At 32.8% G+C, this 21320-nt stretch overlaps 2 protein-coding genes and 1 long non-coding RNA gene across 3 annotated transcripts in view; 1 reads left to right on the forward strand and 2 right to left on the reverse strand.

The window, feature by feature from the left end:
• Positions 1-1394: 1394 nt before the first annotated feature.
• Positions 1395-9286, reverse strand: LOC149486480 (protein I'm not dead yet-like). Its single transcript, XM_089697882.1, has 15 exons — positions 9279-9286; positions 8937-9072; positions 8234-8386; positions 7711-7835; positions 7373-7484; positions 7171-7261; positions 6852-6912; positions 6478-6603; positions 6102-6204; positions 5531-5646; positions 5279-5370; positions 5029-5124; positions 4701-4901; positions 4193-4341; positions 1395-1595 (listed from the first exon to the last, which is right to left on the reverse strand). Exons 1-15 carry the CDS (start codon positions 9284-9286, stop codon positions 1395-1397), a joined length of 1770 nt encoding a protein of 589 aa, XP_089554008.1.
• On the forward strand, positions 3017-3538 carry LOC149486481 (uncharacterized). The gene is made up of 2 exons (XR_016315960.1): positions 3017-3107; positions 3212-3538. It is a non-coding gene; the product is annotated as an uncharacterized LOC149486481 (long non-coding RNA).
• A 348-nt stretch (positions 9287-9634) lies between the features above and the next one.
• stg1 (stargazin-like protein) overlaps positions 9635-21320 on the reverse strand; it is a 47756-nt gene continuing 36070 nt past the window's right edge. The window contains exons 2-6 of the mRNA XM_089698129.1: positions 15888-16011; positions 13581-13819; positions 11366-11458; positions 10842-10982; positions 9635-10721 (exon numbers count right to left, since the gene is read on the reverse strand). Coding sequence (XP_089554255.1) covers positions 9937-10721; positions 10842-10982; positions 11366-11458; positions 13581-13819; positions 15888-15994 — 1365 coding nt within the window. The 5' untranslated portion in view covers positions 15995-16011 and the 3' untranslated portion in view covers positions 9635-9936. The remainder of the gene's footprint in view (positions 10722-10841; positions 10983-11365; positions 11459-13580; positions 13820-15887; positions 16012-21320) is intronic.

The following is a 21320-nucleotide window of genomic DNA, read 5'->3' on the forward strand; positions in this document are numbered from 1 at the left end:
TTAGGCGTGATTGAGTAACAGACAGACAGACAGAGTTACTTTCGCATTTATAATATTAGTATGGATGGTACCTACCAGAAATATTAGCGAACTTGATTAAAATTAAATGAGTGAAAGGTATGTAAATAAAAAAACAACAAGTAATATAAAATTATTTTTATTGACACAGGAAAGTAAATAATAATAATAATATACACAGGAATCGAACTTACGATACAGCTCTTCTGTACGATAAGTACTCATTCAAGTTAAAGATAGAAATAATAACTTTTTTCTTACGAGTTATTTAATTCGCCCAAAAAATTAAAATCAGAAAAATTAATATAGGAATATCGCATTCAAAATGTTTAGAGAAAGATACGCTGATATGTTCACATTATGGCCAATGTCCATATAATATTTTTCTTTTTGTGTTTATCAAACGTATTTTCTGGTGTATAAAATGCGCAGGAGAAGTATGCAAGAACACAAATAAGTTTATATTAAAATCGCTAAATTTGTACGACATAAATATCAGAAACGCAGCGTCATCTGAGACGATGAACATAATAATACAATCTTCAAATCCAGAGATACCATGATGCCGTCCAGTATAGAAAAATGACAGAGCTATAGTAAAGAGGTCATCTAACTGTGCATTTACATCAAACGAAAAGAGCTAGAGCTGTTCTTTAGGCTTCTTTAGTTCCTAATCACAGACACAATAGAAAATCTATTGTGTCGTGGACCGATCGGGCCGTTCGGGGCTCAATTGGTTAAGTATAAACCAAAAACTGGTATTCAGTGTTGTTCAGTATTATAATATTATAAGAAATAACACGGGGTGCCGGGTTAAATATTAGTTTGAATGTAATAAGAATGTTCTGCGATTCTACACAACTGCCTAATTGATGTAGGCAGTTGATAACAAATCACAGCAAGTCAATGACTATTAATAAAGGTAGTTGGGTCAAACATCGTATAAACAACGTCCGAGCCGCTAGGCACGATTCGTACGAATGCGAATAGAATCTTTTCGAACGCACTAAGAGCTATTACGCACTGTCGACCAGTCGCTGGCGACTCAGTCGCCGGCGACTGTGACTTACTATAGTTTAAATAGGGGCTTGCGCACTTAGTCGTCAGTCGTCCAGGAGTAAGTCCACGAAGACGACCAGTCGCCGGCGACTGGTCGACAGTGCGTAATAGCTCTAAGAACAAAAAAAAAAATAAATTGACATAATGGGATCAGAATGAGCATTCGCTCATTTGATGTAAATGTACCGTAACGGAATTTTAGAGATCATGGTATCCCCCCAGAGGGTTTACCGGTATGTCGTATTGCCTTACTTATTTAAGACAACAAGATAACTCCCTAGGACTTTAAAATAAAAATCAAAACAAATCCTAGGCCTTCATCGCAGGCCTTCGCCCCCCTCTTCCCCGCCACCCTCTCCCCCTCCCTCAGCGGGCGGCGCCTCCGCAGCCCCGGCCGCCGCTATGGTCACCGGCTCGAAGCCCGTGCCATTGGGATCCCAGATCACCGGTGCCCATACACATAGCGCTATCCATAGCACGATCACACAGATGATCAGGGTGCCTATGGAGTACTTTATCTGTAAGGGAAGTGTATTTAATATTTTAAGCTATGAAATTTGAGAACATATCGTATAGGAGCTACCAACGTTGACAAGTGAGAATTTTAGTATAGTTGGTTTTTTGATATATTGTTCCTCTAGCTATTTCGGTTAGAGTCCGCGCAGTCTGGCTGGCCGGAGTGGTTGCGTTCAGTAGTGCGCATCTTATCTGCACAGGAAATTATCCTTAATTTAAAGTCATTTTTTAACGCGTAATTTTTAAACTTTTGCCTTTAGATAGATCCATCAATCATAATTTTTTTATTGCAAGACGTTTTTTTCGTTGTTAAATAGGTGCCAGACGCAATTTTTAATTTCGTTTTTATAAAAAATTCAAATTATTTTAGAATGTCTGTAAATTTCATATTATGTTCTTCAAACATAATATAATCTAAAATTAATTAGCCAGACGCTAATTCGATTGTTAAGTATTAAATATGTACAAATAAAAATGTAGTGAAAGTAGGTAAGTATAACAATTTGGTGATTGTGTATATTGGAGAGATAGTTTAAAGTGCAAGACAGATAGAAAGGGTCGGCCGCGAAAATTAAATAACAATAAACAATAACTTTTTTTTTTCGAAAATATAAGATGCATAGAAATTGAATTGTTCCTACTCTAGGATTCCCTGTGTTGTGGGAATAAGTACCTTCCATTGGTACATTTTATTCCTTAGGTTAAAAATAAACTATTAGGGTACATCAACAATCTTCTATACAAAACAATTTTTTTTATTACTCAACTAGCGACCCGCCCTGGCTTCGCACAGATGCGATGCTGATACTAAAATATATATATATAAATCTCGTGTCACAATGTTTGTCCTCAATGGACTCCTAAACCATTTAACCGATTATAATAAAATTCGCACACCATGTGCAGTTCGATCCAACTTGAGAGATAGGATAGTTTAAACATGTAGGTACCACGGGTGAAGCCGGGGCGGACCGCTAGTATACTAGCTATATGTAAATCTTTGCCATGCTTCCACGCGATCACCGGGTGTGATTACACACCAGCATTTTTTAGAAAAGGCAAAGTCAGACCTTTTAAAATATTGGAAAAATCGAACGAATATCAACTAGCTTTTCAAAATATAATTACCGATGATGAAGAAATAGTGAAAAGTACCTTTATAACCCTTGAGAAATTTATTTGTCAAATGTACGGTGTCCAAAATTGTTGTAATATTAATGATGTTCGATTTCATCTGTTTTCAAGTACTTTCAAGTGTAAAAAATCTGAAGAAAACTTTGCAAAAAAATTTCGAAACTTCGACTCTTCCAGTTTACCACCCTGTAAAGCTGAATTGTTTCAACATTTATTAAGGGTTCGCTATGTGACTAAGCTATGGAGAAATGCACACCAAAAACAACCGACAGCTTTATCTCCAGTTGCTTCTGGTTGGACCATCATCAAAGATAAATACGATTTTGTTTGGTTTGAGGGAGAGCAATCACCTTCCACAGTTGTAGATGTTATTATTCAAAGTAAGTATTGAATAGAACATTAATCAAGAAAAACTAAATTATTATATTATAACGAACAAATCTTTTTTCTTTGAATAAATGAATTATTATTTTTTTTGTTACAGATAATGGAATATTGGAAAACAATAACAATTCCTTAGACGGCTTAGACGATAACATAAATAATTCTGACAGTGAGAGGGAAGATGATGATGATGATGATTATGAAGATGGCTTTTTAAATTTAACAATGTAATTGTTTAACCTTCATTGATATAGTTTTTATTCCATTCTTTTTAATGTATGGTAACTTTAATTTATTTTTCACTTTTATGTTTTTTTTTTCATTTTAACTTTTTAATTTATAAGAACAAGTGTAAATAATATTGTATTCTTGCAATTATTTCCTGTCGCATAATTAAAATACACTAGCTGATGAGCTGCATGCTTCATTACTTTTTTTTATTTATACTCATTTTTTAATACTTAACAATCGAATTAGCGTCTGGCTAATTAATTTTAGATTATATTATGTTTGAAGAACATAATATGAAATTTACAGACATTCTAAAATAATTTGAATTTTTTATAAAAACGAAATTAAAAATTGCGTCTGGCACCTATTTAACAACGAAAAAAACGTCTTGCAATAAAAAAATTATGATTGATGGATCTATCTAAAGGCAAAAGTTTAAAAATTACGCGTTAAAAAATGACTTTAAATTAAGGATAATTTCCTGTGCAGATAAGATGCGCACTACTGAACGCAACCACTCCGGCCAGCCAGACTGCGCGGACTCTAACCGAAATAGCTAGAGGAACAATATATCAAAAAACCAGCTATACTAAAATGACTTCTTTTTCAACGTTAATAGCTCCCGTACCAATACTACTAAATATAAGTAGAATTTAGATTTAGAATTTGAAAGTAAAACGCATACGTAAAAATAGACGTCAAATTGAATATCATCCCTAGTGCATAAGTAATTAATTGTTTCCATGTACGTGAATTATTTTATGACACTTTTCCCAGTGGTTAAAGTTATACAAAAATGTACTCCACTTTAACAAGAAATCTATGAAATATATTATTTAATTAACCTTACCATCTTCTTGATTGGCACTTTTCCGGTATAATGGCAAAAATAGGCAGGTGTATACAAAAACGGTATCATGAATCCAAACGAAGACGCATAGCCCACGCCGATTGCTCCTAAATAGCTTTCTTTAGCCCATCGACTAGGTGTTTCTCCTTCTCTTACACCCTATGAAATATCATTTAATATTAGTAAATATACATTTCAATTGATACCTCAGTATTTCTAAAGAAAATACTTGATCGATAAAAAATCACTTGCAGACGGATTTTTACTTTGCTTGCAGTTTTCACGAAATAACAATTTTTCATATTCTGGGTGTGATTAATATTGTACACTAAAAACAATTTTATGAACATACCATACAACTAACAGCCATACTTTAATATTATCAGCAATACTTTGTGTTCAGATATTTGCTTCTCCTAAGATCTTTTCACAGCTTTAACCCTACGCTTCTACAAAACTCATACAAACATACCAGTACTAAATCATAAGATCTTATACGTGAAATTACTAACCATATTCAGAATCAACGGTAAAAAGACTACGCAAGCTGCCACTCCAGTCATTATATTTGACAAAACACCGGATATTGCACTAATTAATAACATCTGAGTGTTCCAGGGTTGATCAGTTATGAAGGTCCCATAGTCGCTTATCACTTTGGCGTTTAAACCGCTGTGTACTATTGCTCTATTGAGGGCAATACCTGAACCTAGAAACAATATTATTGGCTCAACAAACTTCAGAAAAAAAGTATTTAATAAAAGCTAAAAAGAGATGTTATATTAGAAGCTTTTCTAGAAAGTATTTTTTTTATTATTTCAATCAATAAAAGTTACCCAATAAGAGGATATATCCATAATTTGTATTCTTGTCCACAAAGCGCCACCACATTATAGCAGAATCTGGTTTAAGTGAGCCACATTCACTCTTTTCTGGAAATTAAAACAATGTGTTAGTTAATTGAAAGAAAATCATAGATGTAATGGAAAATGAACCTGTTGTTTCTAACAATTGGTTATTTTAACATGTTTTGATTCATGTATTTAATTTAAACTTTGTAAAGAAAAATCTTGTCTTTAAACTTACTATCAGCAGCAAGTATACGCGCCCAGCCACAGGTCCTTGGTATTACATGTAGCGCTAGCACAAATATTGCTGCTACTGTCCCATCTTTTATCCTGAAAATACAAATAATTTTAGAACACTATACTTAGCTTATAAATATTGGAAATTACTGAATCCTACATCTGCTATTAGAAATCATTCAGAACACCTTAAGAAGAATATTTCTAAAGAAGGCTGTTAAAAACCATTTAAGCTTAAGGTACGTAAACTTACATGGGTATGTTATCGTAATTCGGAACAGTCTGAAACTTCGACCAAGAGACGGAAGACCAGCGGCTCCAACGGAAGAATAATGCCGCCAAATAAAGTATGGATGCTATGACTGTCAACTGTAATCAATTAATTAAATTAAATTAATCTTCTTCTTAGGGCTGATTTTTCAATCCTTGGATTTAAAAACTTGTTCGTCGAATAATGTATAAAACTACCATTTTAAAAACGTATTCTAATTGCCCGTATTTTAATATTATCGTGTAATACTTTATTGGACAGATAAGTTTTAACCAAGCATTGAAAAATCGGCCCTTAATCAAATATTCAATTTAAAACAAATATGTTTTTGACGTACATATTTGTTTTAAATTGAATGCATACGAAGCATAATGAAAATAAAGATTATAATAATTATATTCATTTGATTAATTTTCCATTTCAGTCTATCACATTCTTTTTAATACAGGTACTCGTAAAAATCAAATGTATGAAAGGATCATGTATTGGCAGGTTTTTATTTAAATACGCGAGCAAAGCAATCGGCGAAAAATTTGTCAAAATATGAACCCACCTTCTCATGTCGAGAAACACGTTTGGGGATAGTCGACTTGCTTTTTAGTAACAAATTTCTCATCTCCGTCATGCTGCTTGCACTCATAGGTTTGCCAACTACACTGAAATGGAAAAAAATTAAAATATAGTTATAATGAATCTAATCTCTTGTCAAGTTCGAATACGATTAAGATAATTAGTCCGGGATACATCGCCCATTTTTGCAAGTGATTACTATCAAGCTAATTTTTCGTGAGTAGCTTTATTTTGATGAGATGCCCAATAATTTCATGTACAAAACTCTCGATTGTGGTAGCTACCAGAGGAAACAAGGATAAAATATTTTGATTTGATGGTTCTCAAAGCCTAGGATATATTTTATTAAGGTAACTTACCAGTTAATTAACAGCATGTGGTAACACATGTTTAGAATAAACATCAAAAAGGCAATGGGAAACGCAAAAAATGACCATTGCATAAAATTAAAGATATCCGGGTATTCTACATTTTTGTCGCCTTGTCTGTAATATGAAGATAACATGAAAAATAATAGAAATGTATAAAACTGCAAAGTGAAGAGAGTGAATATTATAGATACGCCAGAGCAGAGCAGCCGAGCCAGTTGAAAATTTTATTCAAAATTGTAAACCTACTATTGATGATATGATTTATTTCTAAGTAGAAATAAATCATTTATTTATATTATAAAATTCTTTTGGGTACTTATTTTTAGATTTATCTTATGTCCAAATAAAAATAAATTACTCACGCAGCAAAAATCGCTCTCATAGCTATTGTTGCATATGCCGAATGCATAATGGCCGTGCTTCCTGTATTATAATATTTATATTTTACAAAATATGACACAGGATAAATTTACTATTACAATAAAGATATGGTTATATGGTAAAAGATTGTGGATATGAAATATAACGTACTATTACCATTTTAGGACATTCATACAAATGAATCTACCGCACTTATAAAAATTCTATAAGAATTACTAATGAAATATATTATTATATCAAGGGAAAAAATATACCATATGACAGCCAAGTTTCTAGGGCCAAAATAAAAATAATTATTACCTATAGCAGAGGCAGTTTGAACAGAATTTAAAACAACATGTCTCATTGTGTCATAATTCGGCTCCGTATCTCTATATCTTGCCGTGGACGACTAAAACATTACAACTTTATAGTTTTCAACAGAAAACAAGAACTTTTGGTAAATAAAATATAGAGAGACATAAATGTTTCAAGCAATAAACTAGATTCAATTTCATCTTACCTGTAAACTCATGTAAGCTGGTGCTAAATACTGAACTATACTTGAGGTCACTATGAGTCGACTAGAAAACATTGATAGGAAAAAAGCGGCGACACTAGATTTGAACACCAGCCTGGAAAAAATGGGATTAATTATAAATAATAGGTGTACAATCATTGACAATAATTTTATCTTTGTTAAATGGAATAATAGGTAGCGTAAATGTGCTGCAGCGCCACCTATTTATTGGTTCTTGTACTAAAACCATTCAGGGACGAAACCAATCAATTTTTTTAGTAAAAGTAAATTTATTATATCAATGTATTCTGAATAAAATTGCATTATTGTCTGAGAATTACCTTTTTCCAGAAAACTGACAATTATCACCCGAACATAGCAGCCATAGTATTATCCTTCGATCCACGTTAGACATGTTCAGTAATAGTAACACCATCCCTGATAAAATAAACAATGCTATGTTTTCCTGAAATAAGAAAAAAATATAATTAAATCTATTATTTTTTAGCATTACTTGCTTTCCACTCGCACAGACTCGCACAGACTCAGACAGAGAGAGGTTTTGCACTTAAATAATATTATAAGTTAAGGTAAATAAAATGAAAAGTATGAAATTATGTACTCATTGTATAAACAATTAAACATGTTCCACCGAGAGACCGAAAAAATTAAAACAAATCAATGGTTAAGATGAATTATTAAGTTGTAGTAACGAAATTATGTTTTAACTTAATTTCATCACATAATTAAATAATTAACAATGCAGTTTACCAACGAATAATATAATATAATCTCTACATTTTTATTTTCCATACACATCATCCACAAACAATATTCAATGGAAAATTCGCTCCAAACACTTACGTTAAAATAAGCCGAGCACACATCAGCGGTGGCCATCACGCCAGCCATTGGTAAGAGGAACACTGGCACCAAACCCACGACAGGCACGTTCACCGGCTGCCACAAGAAGAACCAAAACATCATGATCCACAAACATTTCACTGTTATGTCGTGCTGAAAATGGTGAAATCAACAGTTAATCAATGAACAAACGATTACACATAATAAAAAAAAATGCAAAATCTATACTAATATTTTAAAGCTGAAGAGTTTGTTTGTTTGTTTGAACGCGCTAATCTCAGGAACTACCGGTCAGATTTGAAAAATTCTTTCAGTGTTTGATAGCCCATGCATCGAGAAAGGCTATATTATATCATCACGCTAAGACCAACAGGAGCGGAGCAATGCGGGTAAAACCGCAGGGCACAGCTAGTAACAGATACAATTTAAAAAATAAGTTTTCAATGTGTATTTGGTACTTTGACACAAAAGTTACATACAGTATAATATACAATAATATATGGATAAAATAATTGAGTTGTATCTTAAAAGTAAAAAGACTGTAAAAATATTTTTTGAGACTGTACAATGTTTTCATTTATTTCTAGACATGACACGTTTCATATATAAATATAATGGAATTATCAACACAATTATCATAGCTCGCTTAACACAGTCTATTTTAATTATATTACAATGAACTGAAATAAAAAAAAAACCTTACCTTATTTTTTTCAGGCTGCCATGATAATAGTAATATCGGTATCAATACTCCAATGACTCCTCTATGATGCTCTTTCAAAATATTCTTTAGCCTCGGAAAGAATCCCTTCACGGGTGTTTTAGGATCCCTGGGACCACTAGAATGAAAATCAAATTAATTATTATTATTAAACAAATCAAATACAGTATTTAATATTAAAAAGTCAACTGGAGATGATCACGCTCTCTTCTGTGTATTACTTACAATATTGATGTCACTCTGAAATAAAAAAAAAATATGTATTACTCGTCAGTTCAATTTTATATAGCTAATTTATTGAATTAAAATTATTATAATACTTACATTCCCATTTTACACAACCATAAATGCAATAAGCTATATTGTGTTTATTGCGTACGTCAAAATGCTTTTAATTTATGTTGTTGAAACAAATTGCATGTGTCAAAATCAAATTTGGAACATTTATTATTTTTCTTCTAAAAAGTTTCATATAATATGAAAGAGGTTTCATAATATCATGAAAACGGTAATACCTGTGGGTTCCAAAAAATCTTTGTAGAATAATTCTAAAATATATTATTATTATTAAGTTATTTGAGACTTATAAGTTATGTATATTTTTCAAGTATTTGTGTGGTATTTCTAGTACCTACGTGTGTAATTTCCATTAGCAACTATAATATTGTTCGGGTAAATACCAAGCAATTAATTAATTAAAATTTTTATTATTATATATTTATTATACTTAAACAACCTCAAGTACATTTATGTACAATACATACTTTAATAAAAACGCTAAATACACAAATGGCAGTGTTTATGTAAGGAAAAGTAACATTTAAAACTTTTACAACGCAATTCACGTATAACGTTTATAAATTCGAGAGTCACTTCACGGTCATCATTTCTGCTATTATCAAAATTCATTAGAATTGGAATATTAACGTCACTGGTATCACTTATCGATATGCTTTAAAGGGAAGACGCCCTTTCTTAGAAGTCAAACGGGTGTTGTTCTACGGTACGGGTCAGTTCCGACACCTCGGTCATGTCGTGGAGGTTTGTCATCATGAGCTAGTGCCCTGGCTCCAGCACCAAATGTTACCAATTCCTCCTCTCTTGATGGAGGGGGTTCAACTGCAGTCGAGTCTAGAAACCTCCCACTAGCCACGGACGCTTGAGACTGAAAAATCGAAGCACTCCGTAAGCCACTCAACGTGTTCGCACTCTGGGGAACTTCTTTAAACTCCTCGAAGTAATTGTCGCACGCTGTCGGACGTGGCGCTGCAGGAAAACCATACAGAGTGGACGATGACAAATCTTTCAGTGAAGCTGAGCTTAAATTGATTCTCCTGTTCTTATGTATAGAGCAATGTGGCATCTCGTCTCCGTCGAAGACAAAACGCCGGCGTTCACGAGGTGTAGCCGCAGATGAGCCTGTTGGTGGATACGTATCTCTTTTCATCATGCGCCTTTCCAATAGGGTCGAGTCGCGCTCTCTGAACTCCGTGAATGCATATTCTCGATCCCACGCACGGCAATCTGCCTTCGCCTTTTCTGTTATTTCAGTAATCCAGTCTTTTTGATACCATTGGAGAAAAAGGAATATAGCGGAGGTTCCTGCTAGTTCAGCAGCAACGAATCCACCAATATATAGTCCAAATGAGTACCCATAACTGTAGGACATCCGAGGGGTGTCGAAGAAGGTCATGTACCGTAGTTTGTGACCAAGTTGTGACTTAAATACCGATATGTACATGACTATTCCTGTTAGCATGATGAGACCTGAAACGGAGAAAAAAATTTCTTATATCCTTGACATTATCATATTCTCGTGTAATTAATCAATTAATTTATATTTTTGTGAAAACACACGTTTAAATAAGATCTTTAAATAATAATTACCAGAAATAATAAAGAGAACTCCAGCGATAAACGTGCACAGTCTTCGTCCTTTTACGCAATGGCCGAGCACGCAGCACAACGCGCCGACCGCTTGCGTGAACACAGCCAATAATAATGGAGCCGCTGAACGGGTTACTATATCTGGAAATGTTTGAAATTATTTCTTAGTAAATTAAGTCTGTAATAAAACACGGACAAAGAAAAATCACCCGCATATCAATATTAAAAGTGAAATGTTAAAAATAAACTGTAACTAGAATATTAGAACTGTAATACTGTAACTAGACTACATACTAATTTAGTGTAATATACTCATACTAAAATTGTCTTAATTTATACTTTTACATTCTATATTGCAATATTTTATTCACAATTAAATGAAAGGATAGTTAAAGAAGATGAATAATCAAAGCGAGTTAAATAAAATCGTCTTCAACTGCAGTTAGTATCATGTAAAAAGAAAAGAAACTGATAATGTTAATATAGTGTAACGCATCATAATCAGACAGAGTAGGTATACTTACAAGGTATCGCATTAGTAGAATCACTAGGGTCTGGAACGTACTGCGACAGAGGAAAGTACGGTATGTCTATGCAGCGGTATTCTGTACTGCCAGCTGAAATGGAAAAATTTCAATTTTGAATAAAAAATACGCAATAGATAAAATAAAATGATTTAATATTTACATTTATGAGGCCAATTTATTACCTTCTACTTAGTTAAATACTAAATTTAACTATTGGGAATTTAAAATTAACATTTAATGCATTATAATATTATTTTAATGACTCTGTGGTCAGAATTCAGCAAACTTATTTTCAACAATTTCAGTTGACCTTAAATTTAATTTTCTTTAAAAGGTTTTATTTCAATTTTCAGCTAAGATGAAGCAAACAAATATTGTCTTTATTTTAAATGAAATTAATGCCATTAGGGCATTTCTTAAGAATCGTGAATTTGATGAAACATCATCAGTATTTATAATTTAAGATCTTCGAAAGATCTAACATGTAATTGTCTAACAACAACACATACAGCAAAAAAATCAGTCCACCTAGTTTATACATTCATATGTGTAGTGTTAAGTAATTGAATGCAGAGGAAATGGTCTGGCTGAGATTCTGTCATCGGACTTCAAACGAAAGTGGGCCGAGTGTGGCTACGGCTCCAACACAATACATTTGCGCAGGAAACGACGAGCATTGTGAAATGCCGCTAGGAACGTTCCGACTATGCAAAACTATTTCGTAATATTGAATCATTTTTACACTTTTAAATATGAATTTTGAATTTTTAGCTTACATTTTAAGACGTCTCTATTTTAGTATTGTTTGCTCAGTAACAAAATAAACTTAGAATAAATTGTAAATTTGAAATTCAGTATTGAATCAGGTATCCGGTCACTTAGCGTTAACAAAATTTAGTCAAATAATTAATAAATTAGTTAGGTTATTGAATAATTAATTTTCCTTTAACAATCCGTTTGCCGCAACTCCTACGTAATAAATTGAAATGTATACTTTATAAGGCTAAAAATACCTTACCTTATCGTACGATATAAAACCCTAATAGACCTTAAAAATTATGTATCAGTATAACATTATTTTTAAGGTCTTTGTGGACATAAACTCGTCAAAAACAATTTCACATGCATAATTACGCAAATCAATTATTTCTCAACTATTTAAACCGATATCATCACTGTCCAACAGATTTATAATTAAAGAATTTTCTCTTAAATATCTCATTATTTTAAACACATATTCTACTTTGTTACAAAATGGATGAGCAGAGTGAATTCGTTTTAATACAATTATTGCGAACTGGAATCATGCAATGAATTTTAACTAAGAACAATGATATTATGCATGTTCTTAAACGGACCATGTTATGATTTGTAGAATAAACGTTATATGAGCAGCTCTACGACTGAAAATTTTCACTAGCTACTGCACTTCTTTTATAGCGTATTTCCAGATAAAATAGTTTTATTTGCGTAAACGATTGTCAAGCGATCTTTGTATAAACAAGTTAGATTGCAGAAGAATTAGTATGAGCTAAAATCGTTGGCTAAAATAGTAAACCCCAGTTATACATCTAGTTGACCTATTTTCAAACATTTTGATTATTTCAAACTATAAAAGGTAAGAAAAAATCTATTCTATTCTTCAGCAATTTTAAATATGCTTTAACGGTAAGTGTCTGACAAACGTATCTTTTTGTCAAGGACTACAATCACGAAATAAAATTGTAAACAATATGTACAGAAACTTCTACAAAGGTCTCAAGCATCATTTCCAATTTTAACGACTGCGTTGTGCGAGCTAAAACACAATCGTACATTTTGTATGAGGACAGTTTAAATGGTTTTGACTTTTTCCTGTGTGTTCCTGTAAAGGTTTGTGTAAAATGTTTATCGTACATACTTTCGAGTTTGAGTTTATAATAATTTCTAACGCATTGAATAACATTGTCGCCGCACGGTTTATGGTTTCATTGTTACCTTTTGTAAAATAATGTTAAAATATTAATACTAGAATCGTTTTACCTATAATATAATATTTTGGGGCGAGAAAATGAATGCTGCTTACACTAAGTTTATTATCTTCCAGCATAAACCTTTCGTTAACTCAACTGGTAAAGGAGGTAATGAAAATAATTCACCCAAAGCATAAACATAAATAACCACCCCTAATTTAAACAACAAAGAATTGATAAAAATGTCAAGCCAAACTTACGATCCGTATGACATATACGCCACAGTCCAGACACAGTATGCTTTGCGACCAATTCATGTTTGCCAGTTCCATTGAATGAATTGCTCAGCATGTTCTCTTCTGTGTGCAGCCAGTTGTTCGTGGTGACAGCTACAAGGACGGCCACGACAGCTGTGCCCGCTGAGAGCGGTGTGAGCAGCCAGAGACACGCTACAGACGAGTCTATTTGTGCTATGAGCGTCGGTGATGGAGGTGTGGGCCTGAAATGTAACATGATAGTGTTTATAATTTAACTAGCTCTCCACCCGCGGCTTCGCCCGCTATGTCTAAAACCTTTCCTCTTGAATCACTCTTTCTATTAAAAAAAACCGCATCAAAATCGTTGCGTACTTTTAAAGATTTAAAAGGGACAAAAAAACATACATAGGGACAAAAAATGTGACTTTGTTTTATACTAGATATGTCTTTGTCACATTATAGAGTGGACCTATATTATCCTGTTGTATTATGTAGCGAAGCAAATATCGATTGCTATGAAATCCAATATTTTTCAATAGAATATTATTATGGAAATAAAGTTTATTTAAATGCTGAAAATATATCTGTGGAATTGTTTCTGAAATGCTTTGAATATAGCGTCAGAGGATTGAATACATTTCAAATCAGTCAAGGGTTAAAAAAAATAATTTAAATTATATTTTATTTTCATTCTTCATTGAATTGGAAACTGCTTGTTAATATAGCGATTTGGAGTAGTGGTTTATGTTACATGTGGCCATCCCCAGTAGAGACTAATAAAAAAGCTTCGGTTTATCAGAACACAGCTGGCTGATGACCCTGATGCTTAAAAAAATTGCCCAAAAAGACAGATGTGAAATGCACGTGTTTCGTGCTTCACGAAAATGAAGGTGTTGTTTTTTAATTTACACTTTATTAAGCTTTAGTGATGATAATTGAACATCTTATCTAACCTCTATAGGATTGGTTATTGTATTTAAATATTGTAGTTAGCTTCATAATCACTCTCAATAAATAATTATATCTTAAATTGAACAACTTTCTAGACTCCCGCATAATTTACATTACATACAGGTTCCCATTTATTAAGTCAATTATTATTTCCAGTTTTCTAGAACACTTCCAAAGACTACCTACTTAGTGAAACTTTGTTCAAATTCGCCAAATCTGTTGATCAATTACTGAAAATATTATATTAAAAGCAATGTTAACAATACAGGGTGTCCCGCTATTGGTATACTAAGCGCGAAGGAACTTGTAGTTTTGCATACACTGATCACGTAAAAAATACATAAACAACAAAATTACGTTAAAATTTTTTTGATAATTTTTTCCTGAAAATCCATGTTTTCTTCTCTAGCTTCGCGCAGCCGTCATATACCGCTTCTCTAATGTGAGCATTTTGTCTATGAAAACATAAACGATAGCTCACGTGCTAGTGGCAAAAATGGGCGGGTTGCTTGTTATGGGTGTACACATAGAGTTTTAAGAATTCATCTATTTGAAAAAAAAATGCGTCTGGATTTTTTAAGTATTTTTTACGTACTCAGCGTATGCAAAACTATAACCTCCTTTGAGCTTAGTATACCAACAGTGGGACACCCTGTATATCCGCATTCCAAGGAATACATAATTAAATTTAGGAACATCATTAGTTTAAAAATCAACGCAATTACCCTTAACAATATTGCTTAACAGTTACTGAAACTCGTAACATCTAGGTAACATTTATACTGGGAAAGGGTAAACTCGACTAATTTTCCTGTTAAACACATCCAACTCACGTAATTAAACGCGTGTTTATAGTCAAGTTCGCAAGTTATCTATACCCTTTGTGCCCGAAAAATAACCTTCTAACGTAAATTATAATCTGCTAATGCTATATTTTATTTAAGATGAGAAATGCTCGGATACCGCGTGGTTCTTTATACATATCTTTAACATATCCCACGCATAAAGAAAACGATGGACATGGTTTCAGTATTTATTTTATATTTACAAAACAATGATTAATTATTCCCTTTTTATTTCAATTTGCCCAGAATAATGATTGTGTTTACAATGCACGCCTAAGGCATGATAGAAAAGTTTAACCTTTTCGTATTTAATGAACCCGAATTAATTTGATAGGATATACATTAAAAATCCTGCCTAATTAATCATGTAACGAATAAATCAATGTGTTTTAGTTTACCTAGGTAGGTACTACAAATTGTTTAGTTATAATTAATAGCCCGTAGGTATTTTAAATAGCTACTAGCTAAAGAAGTTTCACTTAATGTAAGAAATAATTTTCAGTTTTAGTAATACCTGGGCGGGCGACGGCTAGCGATGGCGCCGCTGAGCGTCGGAGCGGGACGCGCGTGCGCACCACGCGGCAGCGATGCGTGCACGCACTGCGCGCCGCCGCCCCACATGCCTTCCCGCTTCTTCACTGCAAACAGAAACATTATGTTAACAGAACAATAGTGGTTCAATAAAACTAGTATAGTGTGTGCCATCCTAGTATAGTATAATATTAACAGCTGTGGTGAGTCTTTTTACATCCAGACAGATTGAACTGCTTAGTGCAGCATTGCCTTTGCAAGCCTGCAAGCTCTATGTGGATGTATCCCTTAAATTTTATGCTATAGTACGATAAAAGCTTAAACCTTAGGCCTGTATTTTTTCTGTCTAGACAAATGTAAAGTCTAAAGTTTATAATACTTTTTATAAGATTTTCGATTTTTATCTTTGAGTCGGAATACTTAATGTAAGTACTTACTTTAGAAATAAGTAAATGAAATATAAAAATTACATATCTTTAATTTCTAGAGAATAAAACGTAAAATTTTATGGTCATGGTTAGAGGGTAAACAGAATGTTTACCCAGACCCTCGATGCAATAGTTGGGAGCAGTAATAATGGTGCTAACGGGGTCTTACGTATTTTAACAACTTTAAACCACAAAATGTTTATGAAGCAGTTCGTTATAAGTGTAACCATTATAAAATTACACTAGTTTCTTACTAAAAACAAATATTAGATACGTGTACCACCGTAATATTAACAAAAGCTTATTAAGAAATCAGATATCCAGATTGTAGATGGCAGATCCCAGAGGAGTTTAAAAATTAAGACTTAATATTTTCAAACTCTTTTACAAATATTTCATGTGTTAACAAAGCGTGTGACTAGATTTCACAAATTCTATGTCGAAAGCAAATTGTATAATTCGTCATTGTACAAACGTCGTCTGTTTGCAAACTCAGCTAGTTTGTTAAATGCTGAGCATGTGAATAAAATTGAATGAATGAGCTCTTTTACTATTCAAGTCATAAGCCTGGTGTTATAAGCTGGTGGTTTTGTGTTATAAATATTAGTTATTCAAACAAGTATGTTATCTGATTAGTATCAATAGTAATTTATATTAAATACTAGCTCCCCGCCTTGGAACTACTCGAGTAGGCTTTTACCGCCGTTTGCTGAAGTTTTTTGTTAGTTGCATGTAATTTTGAATCTGTGTGGACAATTTACTGGCTAATGTTATTTACATACTCATTTTACAAGTAGGAATAGCAATGTTCAATATTTAAGAAAGTGGCTCTGTACATTAGATTCGTCAAATCTTTTTTTATCGAAAATTTCAGGCGAAATATTTTAGTAAGAATCAATATTATCTAGAATCTAGGGTATTGTTATTAAATAATTTTTTTAACCCTGATCAGCCTAATAACTGTTGATTACAATTATAATATTATAACATTTACTCTAATACGCCGGATTCCCTCAAATTATAATAGGAAATTTCAATATTCATTTGCTTGATACCACGATTAAATTAACAGGACCAACACAAGTAATATAGTAGTTTCACATATCGCTGTACTAAAACCTAATAGATCAATTAAATTAAGGGACCGGGAGCTATGTAATGTTATTACTGTACGACTGTCTGTTTGTCGACTTAACCCATCTTGTATTCTATTTAGTACCTAAGGGTTGTATGAAAATTGAATTTGTGCTTATCAGGATGTGTCGTTATGAATAATTGTGATGTGAGGATAATGCATATATAATTATGTAAATTATCATATAAGTGCCATATATATTACTGAATTAATTTTTGTAGCTGGATGAATAGAAAATTGTAAAAAATATACACTCCTTAATAGGCTAGTAACTGCTATAAAATTCATTACTACAAACATAAACTACTGGACCGATTTTAAAAATTCTTTCACCATTCGAAAGCTACATTATCCACGAGTAATGGCTACCTATATTATATCATCATGCTAAGACCAACAGGAGCGGAGTAATGCGGGTGAAACCGCACAGCTAGTAATATATAATTCAATAAAATCATAATATAATAACTAGCTTTGCCCCACGGGTTCACCCACGTCGTACTTACGTCGAAATTATTTTGTCATTAGTCTTCGTCAATAAATGGACTATTGAACACTAAAATGATTTTACTATTCGAACCAGTAGTTCCTTAGATTAGCGTGTTCAAATATTTTTTAATTATTAGTATTATATTCAACACAACACTGTATCTCTTAATAGTGTATAGTGGGATACTGCACAACCAAATTTCACCAATTACGTTCAAACCTCATGATAGAGGGTGAGCTTATTGCCATAATCCGAGCACGATAGCAAACTCCAAGTCGCTCATAAGGGAATCAACACGGAAGCATTTTATAAGTTATAACATACTGACCCCAGAATGTAAGACAAAACTCTATCTATAAATGTAAGGTCACAGCATGATCTATCAACTATACATATTATTACAACCAAATTGTATATATTGAAACCGTTCATTGTGTAAAATGCCACGGATAAATGATTTTCACTGAAATTTGAAGATCGAAGTGCTTTTATCAGAAAATACAAACCTATTTGAAGAAACCCACTTTCCTAAGTGAATCTCCGACAAAAATAATATAAAATATATAAGGGATTACATAAAAGAATTCAAATAAAGTGAACATAGCGTAGAAAATTACACAAGTCCAATTCCATGTGGGCAAGACAAACGGCTCATTGCGATCCCAAAGGATCTAGCGACCGAAACTCTGCGAATTTATGACCATCCTGTGATTTGATCTCTTGTTTAATGTATTGTGCATAATATGAATTACGGTTTTGGAAACTAATTGCTTTCTGGACCTAACCATCCATATAGTCGGAACGAGGATACTGCTGCAATAAGATATCAATATCTGAGGACATAATATTATTTTAGATCCTTAAAATTATCAAACAATGTTAAGTTGTTGAGATAATGATTGAAGTTCATGAAGATGCGAATGTTAAGTTCCTGCAACTGTAAAAGAAAGGTAACAATTATTAGTCATGGATTATTTTTATCAAATATGTGGTGATTAAATTATTATGATACTTGTACGAATACGAAAAGATCATCTATATTGTAACCTATTTCAACTTGCGTATATCTGTACTTAAATAATGAATCTGTGTATGTGTGTGTATAACCAAAAATGAACCCTTATAATTTAAACATTCAGTATTACAAAAGAAACACTTGGTTTTGACACTTGTTTGCATTAATTTAAACGTTAAGTTTCAAACGGCTTGCAAACGGCCGAAAATTTTGTGAAAATTGAATCGCAGCATGTGACGACATTTCCTATTCCACTTTGAACCGTTTTATTTCGAAGTTATGTTTTATGTATCGCAAAGAAAAACTCAAACTACCCTGAATATACAACTACACTAGAGAAAGTTTCTGATCGTCAGATAAACCATTTCAAAGGAATATTCTGAATTATTCAGTATCTAGTTTCAAAGTGCTCGTTTTGGCTGCATATGTTAGATAGTAAATGTACAGACATTTTGATTTTATTCAGTTTGCTCCGTCGGCAAGCCCGAGACATGGCTGTATTTATTGCAGTGAATGCATTACGACCGTTTGATGGCTTACAGCTCTGGCACTGTCAAAAGTTGGTTAGCTGCGTGGTTTCTGTGTACGTTCCTCGTCAACCAAATGGAACTTTTGATGGAAGAGCTAAATAGATGGTAGCTATTCAGGGTAATAGGTTAGTACTAGTTGACTTTCAGCTTCACTGTATGTACATTACGGTGGCGATGAAAGTAGGCCAGACGGGCAGATGATGCTCCTGGATAAAACGCAACAAGCGTTAGTCTTTGGTGCTTCTGGTTACTAAATGTAACGGTGCAGTTAGAAATGTGGCTTGAAGTGGCCCAATATCTTTTGACGTAAGCATCGGAGGAAATACAAAGTTCAAAAAGATGAGAAATAGAAAAAATCATTTGCGATCGTTGAGATCTATTCTATTGATAATTATGTTCCAAGAAAAGTAACAAAAAAAATTACGACTAAACTGACGTACTTAAAAACATACATTTACTACGTTATATTAACTAGAAGCATTTGAATTTGACCCTTCGGTATCTTCAGCATTGATATTCAGTATTCAACCCATGTGAGTGTCATATGTGGGCCATAAATTCATAAGCATCAAGTCGTCTTTAAATTATTTGAACCTCACTATGGACTTTGGACCTCATATACATAATATTTTACAAGGGAATGTGATGTAATTAAATATTCCTTGATAGATGTCATTGACCCATAAATCAGGCAAGTAGACCGTACATATCTATTTTTCGCTCATTTTTATGTAATACCTACGTTATTTGAAAAATTAATTTAAGGTTTCTGTAAAGTCAAAAATTAAAAAAAAAAAAACACAAAAATAGATTCACTTGAAAAATACAAACTATCAGTATAACATAAATAACTACTGCTTTTAAAATATTTATAAGTATCTAAAGTATCGCGAAAAACGCTCGCGCTTTGCTCTCATTTAATAAAACTTCAACGTAAGGCTTGCAAAATAACTACTTTTTCATTCAAAATATATATCAATAATAGCCTCGCTTGAGATAATGTAGTGTTTAGTCTGTAGGGGGTTATCTAAATTAAACATGGGCGACACATTGTTGTAGGTAACTGCTAGTATATTGCAAAATGTCTGCACATCACCTGCGCAAGTATACATGTACATAGAAGATAATTAATTAATATAGCAAGCTGCCATAACCACTCCTAGTTTTCTCTAACACGTACCTTAGTTGTTAGCACAAAGCTTTGGTGGCCGAGACTATATTTTTAATTTTAGTGTGCGATTACTTGTCACTCGCACAAAGAACTAATGCAGAAAAAATCTGAGTTTACATTAAAAATGTTCAAAGCCAGTGGCGAGAAAAACGTGTAAAGTCCTTCAACAGGATTTTTAACAAAAAGACTTTGTTATTATAATAAAGCAAGCGGCACGTTGCTGCTTTCCGTCAATTAATGAGCAGAAGAGCTTTATATTACGGTAAATTGCGCGGCCAGTGCTATGTAATTGAAGATAAAGAACCTTATTTATATCTATCCACTAGTTAGATGGTACGTGGTATTTAATTACGGAGTACGTTTTTAAAAACGTAACGAAGAGACGTAGACGTAGACGAAATGATGCAATTTTTTGACATAGTTAGCGAATATTTGGTAACGTTTATGCAAATAAATTTTGCGTTGGAAATAGAATTTGTATTGTACTCGTTATAATATTTTCGCTATTGGTGAAATTATTAGAAAATGTATTTTCTATTTTTATAGACCTAGATCAATGGTTTTAAACGATTCTATCAAATCATAATATTACAAAGGTACTTTCAATATTGAACAATTAAATTTGTAATATGATTATCTCGGAATTT

Source organism: Colias philodice, chromosome 8 (genome assembly GCF_061535455.1).
Source record: "Colias philodice isolate Cphi_HAF_F1 chromosome 8, ilColPhil1 Martin Lab GWU primary, whole genome shotgun sequence".
In the NCBI taxonomy this organism is placed as follows: domain Eukaryota; kingdom Metazoa; phylum Arthropoda; class Insecta; order Lepidoptera; family Pieridae; genus Colias; species Colias philodice.

Excerpts from the sequence above, each read along its gene's own strand:
- LOC149486480 (XM_089697882.1), bottom strand. Across the intron at positions 8,387-8,936 it reads GGCAGCCTGAAAAAAATAAG|CACGACATAACAGTGAAATG; the intron begins GTAAGGTTTTTT and ends CACCATTTTCAG. Across the intron at positions 6,205-6,477 it reads CACATGCTGTTAATTAACTG|TGTAGTTGGCAAACCTATGA; the intron begins GTAAGTTACCTT and ends TTTCCATTTCAG.